Here is a 12,841-nt window from a genome sequence, read left to right on the forward strand (position 1 = left end):
TGTTATTCTGATATGAAAAACAGGAACAATTTTAAAATTTGAACTACTGATGAATTATATATCAAGTGACCAGGTTAAATGTTTGGGTTTGTGGGGGCTGCTTTGGTTGTGTTTGGGTTCTGGGTGGTTTGGCGGGGGGGGGGGGTGGGGTGGTGTGTTTGGTTGCTTTGTTATTTTTAACAGAACATTTAAAGTAGATTGAATAGAGATATCTGGCAAAAAAAAAATTTAAAGGATCAGGTATGTGTCAAGTAAGCCTCAACTCTGAAATTTTGTCTTGCAGGTTTTTAAGCCCTTTTATCATTAATTTCCATTACACAAAAGTATCACAGTACCAAGTGCCATGTCCAATCTCCTCTTGAACGCCTCCAGGGATGGTGACTCCACCACCTCCCTGGGCAGCCCGTTCCAATGACAAATGACTCGCTCAATGAAGAACTTCCTCCTCACCTCGAGTCTAAACCTCCCCTGGCGCAGTTTGAGACTGTGTCCCCTTGTTCTGGTGCTGGTTATCTGGGAGAAGAGACCAACCCCCTCCCGGCCACAACCACCCCTCAGGTAGTTGTAGAGGGCAATGAAGTCACCCCTGAGCCTCCTCTTCTCCAGGCTAAACAATCCCAGCTCCCTCAGCCTCTCCTCATAGGGCTTATGTTCAAGGCCTCTCACCAGCCTTGTTGCCCTTCTCTGGACACGCTCAAGTGTTTCGATGTCTTTCTTAAGCTGAGGGGCCCAGAACTGGACACAGTACTCAAGGTGCGGCCTAACCAAAGCAGAGTACAGGGGCACTATGACCTCCCTGCTCCTGCTGGCCACACTATTCCTAATGCAGGCCACGATGCCATTGGCCTTCTTGGCCACCTGGGCACACTGCTGGCTCATACTCAGGTGGCTGTCGATCACCATGACTGAAAATAAAGAATAACTCAGGCTGAACTGCCACTTTTAATAACCCAGTTTCCATATAAACAGTGAGATGGCTGTAGGGTTTGAGAATTTGTCACTACCATGTACACTCGTGGATGGTGAAGTAAACACAGATGAGATGCACCAATTTTAAACAACATGCTCCATTACTATTTTTTTATGACCAAAGGGATAACCTATGGAAGTATTAAGAAAATTAACTTCTCAAAAATGGAGAATAAAAATCCCACTGTATTTCTACCAAGTGTGGATAATTATTTTCAGCAATGCATACATGCAAAGAAATTGACTTTTTTTAAAAAAAAATACAGCTGACAGTGCCGATGCAACCAAATTTTTCACAGTGAAAAAGTTTTGATCAAATAAACAGAGCAGTTGTGTTAATTTTCATGTCAGCATTTAGGTAGAAAGATTTAACTTATCCATATGGAGACACAATGAAGTGGTCCCTCAGGGAGGTCACACACAGGTGAATGAATGGTTCCAAAAGCTGCAGCTATTTTAATGCCTATTTCTAATGAACAAAGATTAGCACCTGATTTCAGATTTCAGTGCAAGTCATATCATCACCAGGGTGGAGAAAGGAGGGAAGGTATAACTTTAGAGTTCAAATTTAATGCTTATTAAAACCTTAGCCTTCATGACCAAAATAAGTGCTTCAACTGATACATTTTGGCATATTCAATAAAAGGTGACCACATTATATGCTCCTATCTTATAGCTCATAATTGAATGGATTGATTCTAACCTGGATATCACATCATTTATTTCCTGTAGTATTCCATTCTTTCCTAAACATGCACATTATAAATTTGGAATTGTTTTGGTTTGGGTTTTTTGTTGGTTTTGGTTGGTTTGTTGATTTGTTTGTTTGTTTGCAAGGTTGTTGTGTTGTTGGTTGGGGTTTGGGGATTTTTTTTGTGGGGGGACTCATTTGTTTGTTTTAATTTTTATTTTAGAAGAATGCATCTTCAATACATATGCTGAATTTGTGAAACAAACATTCCTCTAAGTTCATTATCCTAAAAATAGACCACTTTAATTAGAGTGCAGGTTCCATGGGATTTTCTTACCAAGCAGATCTTAAACCATCCATGAAATTCAAGCAGTAAGCTATAACTCAAAGTAACAGAACATCTATTTCTGGCTTTAAAATATTGACATTTTTATGACAAAGTAAAAAAAAAAAAAATCATTATTAGCTTTCAGATTTTGCCCAAAGTTGTCAGAGAAATACCAGCAAAATGTAGAGATATATTAGTATCTCTAAACAGAAATTGCCAAAATGCCCATTAAATCTACTGAATAAATCGGGGGGGGAATGTCAAGAAGTGAGTCAGTAGGAATGACAGGCAACCAACCAAGGTGAAGATGAAGTCACATGAAAGGAGTGACAAAGGAAATCAATGCAAAAAGAATTGCAAATAAAGCACTGCAAGTTAACCCAGACTTCATAATTCTCTGCTTGTGCACTGTATTTTCTCAGGCACATATTTCCTAGTAACTTTTGCCTGCCTTGAGTGTATGCAGAACTAGCAGCCTTAATTCATTCAGCATAGAATTCAGGCTTAAACAGTTAGAATGAGTTCTACTGGTTCTAAACAAATCACCAGCACTATGGTCACTAGCAAATTAGTCTCCAAAATTAATAAAGATTATATTGGTCCAATTAACATTATCTATCCACCTATAGATTTTGACCTTGTGCATTTCCCATACATAGCTGATTACTGGATTTGATTAGACATCAATTTTGCTGCATGATCAAAGAAAGCCTAGCGTTAAAGTTTGTGCAATCACATTTTCCTCCTGATGGTCAATATAGGAAAAAGTGCACATGTGAAAGAGAAGCCATATGAGCTGCATTCTTCATGCGCTTAAACATTCAACCCAGAAAAATCTTTAAAGTCTAGTTTTAGGGGCAGTAGTTGAAAATCTGATAAATCCTTTGCTTCAATGAGTTGTTTGCATAAACAAAGCAACAGCAAACTTCAGATGTCCAAATTTGAATTGACATTAGATCACATCCCTCCTAATTATAAGCTGTATTAAATATGTCAATTTGGCACCCCTGGCACAAAAAGCTGATCACTACACTACTTTGACAAAATTGAAGTAAGACTATATGACAACTTACTCTAATTTGAGGACAACCCACATCCCCTAATTCCACATAATCTCACTGGTTACAAAAATGAATACAACACATCACCAAGCAAGAGTCACTATTAGCTCCCTCACTAGCACCAGCAAATTTCTCCACTGTTTGACAATGAAAATTACTGTCTCACACATTTATTAGACTGGGCACTGGGCAAGGGACTTGGCAGTAAAAACTCTATTTAATACAGTTTAAAATTAATTTCTTCTTTCAGTATAATATAAAAGGAAGCAGAAATACTTACTAATACAGAACTTCATTTGCTTCGTGTCTTTCATATCTAACCGTTTCACACATCAGTCTGAAAGAGAAGGAAAGTAGTAATTTTTAATTATGATTCCTATCAGTGTCACAAAGGCTTCATTTTCTAAAACACAGTCAGCTTTCCCATGTTTGTCTCCAGCACATAAAATCTAACCATCAATTTAAAGATGAGATGATTTTTGATTTAAGAAAAAAAAAATGTTAGTCTGAGCATTAAAGTTATTATTTCATTCAAGATCAGATTTGATTTAGGACACTAGATGCAATTGCTGCCATAAAAACATTTTCTATAAAATGCATACAATTCTACTGATCTCATTTTATAAAGTGATCTGATAGAAGTAAGCAAGCTGTTCTATAAGGAAACAATTTGGAATTGTAGAAATGGATGCAAACATATGATATGTCACACTAATCTGAGATACCACAGTATAAAAGCTGCTCCCATTTTGAAGTCAGGCCCAACAGGTAAAACAAGAAGTTATCTTGCAAGGTAACTCAACACTTCTCATTTTGCTATAATACAGCAACTTAAAAAATCACCATTGGATTTTATTGCTGAGATCTCACAGGCCTCAAAATACAGAGAATTTCCTGCAGGAAAATCCTATCTCTAGAGGGGAGGATTAAAGCATTTTCACATTCACTTTCTGCCTGACAAATGTGGCATAATAGATAGCAACTATAATAGTACTTATCATGTAAGCAACTCTAACTTGGTATAAAAAAATTAACATGACATTTCTGTTTAGTGTCTTAAGGAAACAGATCTTATAACTACCAGCAGGTGGTGGAAAGAAACAAATCCCACTGCCTCCCTTAGATTTTTGATGGCTCTGTAGCAGACTGCAAACACCAAGGCTATTTGACAGACAGTCAAAGATTTCACTAAGAGGCTCATGTGAACATTCAAATGAGGAACTACATTTAGATTTGGGAAAGAAATTCTCATTCTTCACAGGATGAGTCATCATAACCTCAATGCACCAATGACTGTCTTCCTTCAGTGATATCCTAAGCGGATAACAGTGCTACAGAATTCCTGCTCAGGCAGAATTTCTCAAAACAGAGTTGATCTGGGTTTGATGTAACATTTAGAACATTTTTTATTGCCATTTCCCTTATCATTCGTTTCAATAGCCAGCAGGCTAATACAAAAGACTTCAGCACTCATATTTCAGGATTCTACTTGCAAACTCAACCATCTCAAAAATGATGTTTTTTCTGTGCAGAAGTGGCAGGCTTATAGTGGTATCCTGATTATTCATAAATTGTTAACAGAAAGTAGAAATCTTAATTCTGTTAATTAAAAAAACCACCAACCACACACAAAAACCAACACATATTTAAAAATCAAATTTTGCAACCACAGCCTTCCCTCCATCCTGGTATTTTAAATCTACTCCTTTGATCATCTTTGAGAACTTTTCTGACAGGCAACATCTGTATCATTAAAGTATTTTTATCGTGTATAAATTTCAGCTAACAAAAAAGCTTCTTGCTTCCTGGCACAGCAAAATAAAATCCAACAACTTACTGCACCACAGAACCTCCTCTCTCAGGTACTGCTTGCCCTAAAAATCAAGTCTTTTCAGAATCCTTTACAAACAGCAAAAAGCTGCTTTCTGCTTCTGCCTTCTACCTTCTACCCTCTGATCCTCTGTTTTGAGAGGTAAGGGGAAAGCAAACATGAGGTTACTGATGAGAAGATACCAGAATAAAAATCATTATTAGCAGTCATGTTTGAAAACGACTGCTCAACAACAGTATGTGCCCTACCAGCCCTTGCCATCTGAGAGTAGGAGCTGTAGGAAATAAAACCAATTTAACAAGCAAGTTTTGTTCCTCTCTGAATTGGGAGCAAAGGAAATATGTTCTTCAAAAAGTCATGCAAGCTCACAACTAGCACTGTCTTCAGTTTTACAAGACTTTTAGCCTATTAGGACAGTAATAGGGGCGAAAATGCCTCATACAGAAGACAGCCAAGAGTTTCAACTCTTGTGTTAATTGGAAACAGTTCAAAACTACAGTGACCAAGTAATACAATCTATATTGCTTTCTCAAACATTTAAAAAATTTAATTAGTTCTGGTGAGTGCTGGTATCTAACTTTTGCTCAAAACCAATCTCTGTCTGCTTCCTAAGTAAGTGTAATACATTCAAGATGAGATCATCAGCAAGCCATAATGTAAGTTATTCACTACTAGAGACTATATTTAATACGCTGGGTTTTAATGCATCTCAGAGGTTTCTGTGGTATCCCACTGACATAAGAAATATTGTATCCTAAAGAATACCATAAAAGATTTCTGTCCCTAATCTGCCAGAAGCCCAGCCTTTTCCATGTATGGTACTGTCAACAGAAGCTCTCTTCTAGGAATTCACTCTGCTGGGAGAGCAAGTTCCTCACATTCCTCAGCAAGAACCTCATTCTGCACAGGAAGCCAAGAAGCACACATCAACATACCACACAACCATATGTGCACACTTTGATCTTTGTAAGCAATTTAACACCAGTTCAGCTATGCAAAACTTGATGTGTTAAAACTCTCGCATATAATGGTGTAACACAAAATACCTTAACTGAATACAATCATGGCCACCTTCCAAAGTAGAATTACATTATTTTCATTCAGGACTGGAATTTGTACTCTTTATGTGATGCATTTATTCCTAGTATGAAATTTTCAGGAGAAAAGAACAAACATATCCATAATAGAAATCACAAAGAACAAATAGGAAAAAACACATGCGTGCATACAAAAAGAAAGTATTAGGACAATAAAGAAGGGAAGAAATGGATGCCAGCATTTCAATCTAAGGAAGATACACAAAAGTAGTGTATAGTTCCCTGACCTGTTGTTTCTTTGCTTTGTTACCCCATTAACACGTGTGTTTTTATCATACCTTAGCTGATGCTCTCTCAGATTAGACAAGGCTTCCATGCCATGTAAATAGGAATACACGATCTCCAAATCCTACAAACATAAGGAAAATATGATTAGTATTCTCAATTTCATACAAGATGTTAAAATACTAGGTTTGCAAAGAACCTGGAGCTCCCTTAATAAAGGCAGCAGGAATATTTGAAATAACACATTTACAAAATATTAAAAAGCAAGTTCCCAATACATGTATGATTATATGTTGGAACCCCACATGATGAATGATGGCATGTCCACACTGGAAAATACACACACAGAAACCTTTCTGCCTTTGCTGTCACTACTTATGTCCAAGAAACAAGTCTGATGCAGAATTCTAGTGAGCTAGCTTTTCAACTACTACTATTCTGCTTCCCAATGGCAACATACCTAAACACTTCAATTTATTTCATAAAACAAGCTCATAGAAATTGGTGTTTCCATGCTTAGGGGTAACAAAACTACCAAAACCCCAAACAGCACATAAATATTTATAAAACTGCATCCTCTTCCAATGCAAGGTAAATCACAAGCTCAAAGAAGATAATTTAAAAGAAAACTTTTTTTAAACAATAACTTATAAAAAGACATAAATACAATCCTAGTTGCATAGCAAAGTGTTTCATCCAACCATTGTGGTCCTCCAATATCCAGCTCAATGAATAACATTAATAAAGATATGAAAACAAGACCCATGACTGAAGCTTCCTAAGACACAACCATGGAAACACTAATGTCAGTCTGGAGGTTTACTAAAGTTGTATTTAAAATCACTAATACACTTAAAAGAAAGCTTCAGTGCAGCACACAATGCCTAGGATTATTTAACTTTGGTTCATAGATTCGATGCTGTTTCATCATCCACTTCTTAAGAGTGCTAGTTAAGAGAACACACCATCTGTAATTCACTGAAAATCAGAGCAGCGACTCACTACCACTTATTGAGGCTAACAAAGCTGAGAATAACACCAATAACATCCAAGTTAGTGTAGGAAGATGTTTCCAAGTAATAGAATATATCAAACCTATACATTTACAAAAGATTTAGTTACTGGGAAATATTTGTGTACTTGAAATTTACCACAGAGTGCAGAAAAACTTCAGTTTTCAGACAGTGGAAGAATGCTAGATATAGTATTTGGACAAACATTAGGACTGAAGCTACACAGCGAACTTGAACTTAAGAAAAATTAAAATCTAGTTAAATACATTAAGTGGAGGAATACAGAATGGCTTTTTCCTCACAATGGAAAAAAAAAAACAAAAACAAAACAAACAAACAAATACTCAGTTGGAAGAAGTGGAAGAAACGCACAAACCAAAATCCTGTGATTTCACTTCTATTCTGGTCCTCCTATTCCCTTCTAGAGGTTTTGCTCCTTCTATGATGAGCACAGAAAACATCAAGGACAAAAGTAATTATGCATGGTGTAAGATGGAGGGAATTTGGGCATAGAAGGTTTTGAAAAGAAAATAAGAGTGGTCAATTGCTGTTTAATAGTAATAGTAGTAAGGTGAAAGGATATGCCTGCCACAGTCACTGGCTTGACAGATATGCTGGGGATGAGCAGAGGCTCCTCAGAGCCCTGTGATGGTAGTGAGATAAGACGTAAGTCTGGCAGTGCCTGTAGCACTGCTGCCGCTCATTCAGACAGGCAGAGTCTGGGGCTGCCAGGGGAAGCTGGGAGTGGACCACTGAGAATCAGATGCCCACAGTAGTGGATTACAGGCAAAAGAGTCTGGCCATAAGGTACTACTGGAATTCATTTCCAGCAAGCCTACTTAATGACAGAGAACAGAAGGAGAGTAATCATTTGTCACCAGCTTGTATTGAGGTTCCTCTCAAGTGGCAGAGATTTTATCTGCAGCAAGGGATTCACAGATGAATAGCAAATTATTAAGGATGCTATCTTATAGGGATCCACAGACCTAAAAGTGAAAATCCATGGTGAAAGGGACCAACTGACATTTGTTTTCCAAAACTGCTGAGTGAAACCAACCTAATGATCAACCATGCAGATGTACAAAGCAGTAAAGAACATAGATTATGTTCCTAGAGAAAAGCAATTGAAGTGACTCAAAACAGAAAAATTAATTAAATCACTGAAGGGAGTTCTTCTGACCAGTTTCACAAGCAACAGGCAAGATAAATTTAGTCAACACTTTAAAACATAATTAATCTGACTTCAAAATATACTCAAATACTTGCATGTCCCTACATCACAAATTGCAGATGGATTGCCTCACAAAAAAACTACACTCACCCCCCCAAAAATAAAGATTTTAAAAAACAATTTTTTTTCATTTTTACATCAAGTTTAAAGAGATCTTAAAAAGACCAAGGAAAAAACAAAAAAAAACCCAAAAACAAAACACCAACCCTAAATAAATCTTTACTAGCTGTCCCATCCAGGTTGCTGGCTTCAGCAACACAAGGGACAAAACTGAACACATCTCGGAAAGTACTAAGATGAAGGGTTTTTTGATTTGGGGAAAAAACAAAAATTAGCAAGAAAGAAGACCACTGCTCCAGACAGTGGGGTCCTATCAAAGCAAATAGTCGTTATAACATTGCAGCTGATGTGCACTGGCATTAAAACCACACCACGGTTTGAGAAGTGTGCTACAGTCCATACTTTCTACACATTTTCAGAGAGTGTCTAGCAGGAAACAGCACCCTCTAGTACTGAAAGTTTGGCATTGAATTTAAGTATCATTCCTTCCAACTAAACTCTCTACAATAGTGCAAGGCACAGACAAGTACAATTGAGTCAAAAGAAAATATTTCCACATACTGTCAGTAAGCACTGAACACTTCCAATCAGTCTACAGCATTAAAAAGTAGGAAAGCCACTTAAAAAAAAAAAAAAAAAAAAATTAAAAAAAAAAAATCAGAATATCAAGTTATTGTCATTAGGCCATCACAGTTTTCCCATTTATCTCAAACTATGCTTTGCTTACTTAGCAAACATACTCATTATCAAATGTAAATAGCTGCTTCAGCTTCTTAATGAGAAAGTGAATTAATGGAGCACAAGAATCCTCCAGAAATATTTGTGCTAAGGGTTGCAATATCCAACACAGATTGCAAATCCTTTGAACAACAGTTTAGTAAAAGCCATTTCTCAAAAACAAACAACATAAATGTAGGCATGTAGGACATTAAAGGATTTTTTTTTTTTTTTAATATGCTATATACCTGACAAAAACACTAAAAAAAGTTTTAGAAATTCTCAGGAGAACAACTTAGTCTTTCAAGAAGGACACGGCCTGCCTGTGTTATTTCTGCTGGCAAGATGAGTAAAATCCTAAATCAGCAGCTAAATTCAACCCCACTGGGGCCTACACAAACATTTTTGCTAGTTCGCAGCGTCCCTGAGAGTTGCCTCTAACTAATCCACAAAGTATGTAAAGGCACGCAGATAGCAGCAGCAGCCCGACGCTTTTTACAACACGTATTCAAATTACCACACGGTGGCAGACTGAGCCACCAAAATCTCAGAGGAAGTTATTTATACAGTTTCTCCTTTAACGATGCATGAATTTCTAAGTTTCTAAACGTCAAAAAAAAAGCAGCAGCGCTAATTGTCACTACTACAACTGGTTAAATATTCTGCTGCAGGAAGGACTATTTATACAAAAGCATAGATAAATCACCAGCTAGCTGGTTTCCAGTTCTGGTCAGCCAGCAGAACTCAAACAAGATTTAGAAGGGAAGCAGCAGCAATGAAGAAAGGCAAAGGAGGCTGATCTTGATACAGAAATCAGGTTCCACACAATGACTGTGGGGACAGCTCAGAAATACAATAATATATTTAAATTAATTAACTACATCACCAAAACACTACCCAAACACAACTCATCTCAATGGAAATCCAAAAACAGAAAATTAAAGGCAAAGCACAAGTTAGCATGGTATTTAAAGTATGTTTTTTTTAATTTAAATGAAGGCTAAAAGCGTGCAACCTAATCTATGTTGAAATTTGTACTGCAAGAAAAGTCATAGGCTTGGGCTGCTGTGTGAGGACCAGCTGAAATTTGTTTAACTCGGTGCTACTTCGTGTTTGTTTCCATAGCGTCAGTTGCCTCAATTTAAAGTCCTGATTGCACTTTGAAAGAAAATGGAGAGACTTAAGCTTTAAAATTGAAATTGAGTTACCTGTAGAAAAACATCAGTTTCTACTGTCCATTCCAATGTTTACTTACACTCAGACTTTTCTCTCCATTGCATTTGTGCTTCAAACATATTTGGTAATGCAGCTACACAAACCAAACAAATTTAAAGCAGAATATTGGCTCTAAATTCACACTAACTTAATGAAGAAATCTTTACTGAAGTGGCAGAGAAGTGAAAACTTGCAACTGTGGACTGATAAAGATAAATCTCTCAAAAAAAAATCAATCTCAGATTTACACTGGCATCAGTGCTGATTTGTATTAAGGTGTGAAACTATTACAAACTGATCTACTCATCCTTGTCACTGTTATGAAGTAAAATACTGATATGAGAAATTAATTGCTCTCTTACTGGGGAAAAACAATAAAATTAAAAAATCATCCAGTTCTGTGAAGCAGCAACCAGGCAGAGAGTTTTCATCTCAGAACAGTTTAATTTATTCTAAATTACAGTTTAAAAATAAAATACAAGCTAATTCCTTAATTCACTGTCTTAGAGGATGGGAGAAAAGGACCTTTCAAAGCACCTAGTTTTCACCTTAGGCTCAAGAAGATCTGTCTGCTAAGTGTATTGAAAGGGTGATCTTTGTTACAATAACCCATCTTTAGCCAACGTTCAGCCAACCATCAATAGCACTGGCTCTAAAGGGAGGGGTGGTCATGGGTGGGCACACTTGCTCCCCACCACACCTGCAGTTCCTGACCCCACCCCAAGGTCAGGTTTCACAGTTGTGAAAATGGGAAGTCCCACCCAGGCCCTCCCCACTGCACTCCTGTTGCCTCCCTGGCCTCAGGAGGAGCACCCGCCCACAAGGACAGAACTTCAAGCCTTTGTTTGCACCACGGGATCCAGTGTTGGGGTCACAGAGACAACAATTCATGTGGCAGGGAGAACTGACAAACCAGTTTACACCATGACAGACAACCCGGGAGATGGGGGGAATAGGGGAAAAAAAGACAAATCTGGGATTGCTGATTCGGAAATTCCTGCCACACACAAGTGATAGTGAAGTATTCATCTTCACCTCCACATTCCTAGCAGTGGGGAAGAAAAAAAATTTAAAAAAATAAAAAATAGAAAAGAAACAACAAACAAAACCCAAACATACAGTTATCATGCAGGAGCATGCCCAGGTATGTGTGCACACATCAGTAAACCATACCACGACTAATTTGTTGAAGAGATTAAAATTAAGTATTTGACATGTACTACAAATTCTTTACATTCTTTTTCTTACATCAGGGCATTCATACTGGGAGGGGGACCTGCCACAAAGGAAGCCTGACCAAATAAATCCAACTTTTTATACTACAACATAAGATAAATTACTATTTTTAACTTCATTATAAACTACCACAGTACATTTCTGCAAGCCATTCTTATTAGTATGTAGAGATCTGTTGCTTAAAAAAAAAAAAACAACAACCAAACTTAAACCTAAAGCTATAGGAAACAATTTGACTTGACAATGAATTGGCATCTACACAGGTATGAATGAAATAGTTAAGTGACATTACATGTGTCAAGTTGCCCAAATTGATACTTTGGTGAATTAAATCCCATGGGCCATAGTTTAAGGATGAATACAAATTATGTAATTAGCGTGAAACAATTCTTTCCTTTATATCAGACTATTTTGAAGTACATAAATTGTGAGCTAACAAAGACTAACACAAGTTCATTCCTGAATGTAGAACAAAACTACTAATTCTTAATACATTTAGTTTTCTAAAGCATAGTCCAAGGTGCAAAGTTTGGCCTATCAGTTCCACATTTCCTTTAGCCAAACTTGGCATTTTCAATACTGAAGTCTGATTCTTAAAACAGAAAAAAAAATACAAATTCAGGTGACAAAAGCCTTTTCAATGATCTCACAACAGGACTTAAAGTTGTTCCCTATCTGCTTTTCATCAATGACATTCAGCACAGTTTCAGATCCCATTTGCCCTCCTCTACTCTTGTGGAATCCTGTTCACCTGCAAGAACAAGCCAGACCTGACCACTCAGTACAGCCCAGCTCTCCCCTATCCAAGAAGCATTATCAGCTCTCAGACAAGCTACAAGCCTGGAAACTCAACATTCATATCAAATTCAAAGAGATTCACTTCAGCAGAGTTGCTCTGCTAAACACCATCCCTCACATCACTTTTTCATTATCATTTCTTCCTTTTCTTGTGCTTGGCACAGGAAAAATTTAAGTGAAAGGGTGGCAGGCAAGTAGTGTTGGAGACAGGTGGGGAACAAAGCCAAGGGCTTTGGTAGAAAGGCTACTGTCATAGAGTAGCTTTGCTGTCCCCAGTTTGCCACTCACAAGCCTGGTCTACCTTTCCATGAACTGCCTGTTCCTGAAAACTGCAGCTCTCCAAGACAATGATGAGACAGTTTGAAACTG

At 37.4% G+C, this 12,841-nt stretch overlaps 1 protein-coding gene across 3 annotated transcripts in view; it reads right to left on the bottom strand.

Annotated features, from left to right (window-relative positions):
- RAPGEF2 (Rap guanine nucleotide exchange factor 2) overlaps positions 1 to 12,841 on the bottom strand; it is a 171,232-nt gene that overhangs the window by 105,679 nt on the left and 52,712 nt on the right. For all 3 annotated transcript variants that reach the window (XM_068137182.1, XM_068137183.1, XM_068137181.1), the window contains exons 2-3: positions 6,256 to 6,326; positions 3,330 to 3,386 (exon numbers count right to left, since the gene is read on the bottom strand). In XM_068137182.1, the coding sequence (XP_067993283.1) occupies positions 3,330 to 3,386; positions 6,256 to 6,326 (128 nt within the window). The remainder of the gene's footprint in view (positions 1 to 3,329; positions 3,387 to 6,255; positions 6,327 to 12,841) is intronic.

The sequence above is a fragment of the Melanerpes formicivorus genome, unplaced genomic scaffold, assembly GCF_026170545.1.
Source record: "Melanerpes formicivorus ecotype bairdi unplaced genomic scaffold, bMelFor1.0.p_v2 SCAF_4, whole genome shotgun sequence".
In the NCBI taxonomy this organism is placed as follows: Eukaryota; Metazoa; Chordata; class Aves; order Piciformes; family Picidae; genus Melanerpes; species Melanerpes formicivorus.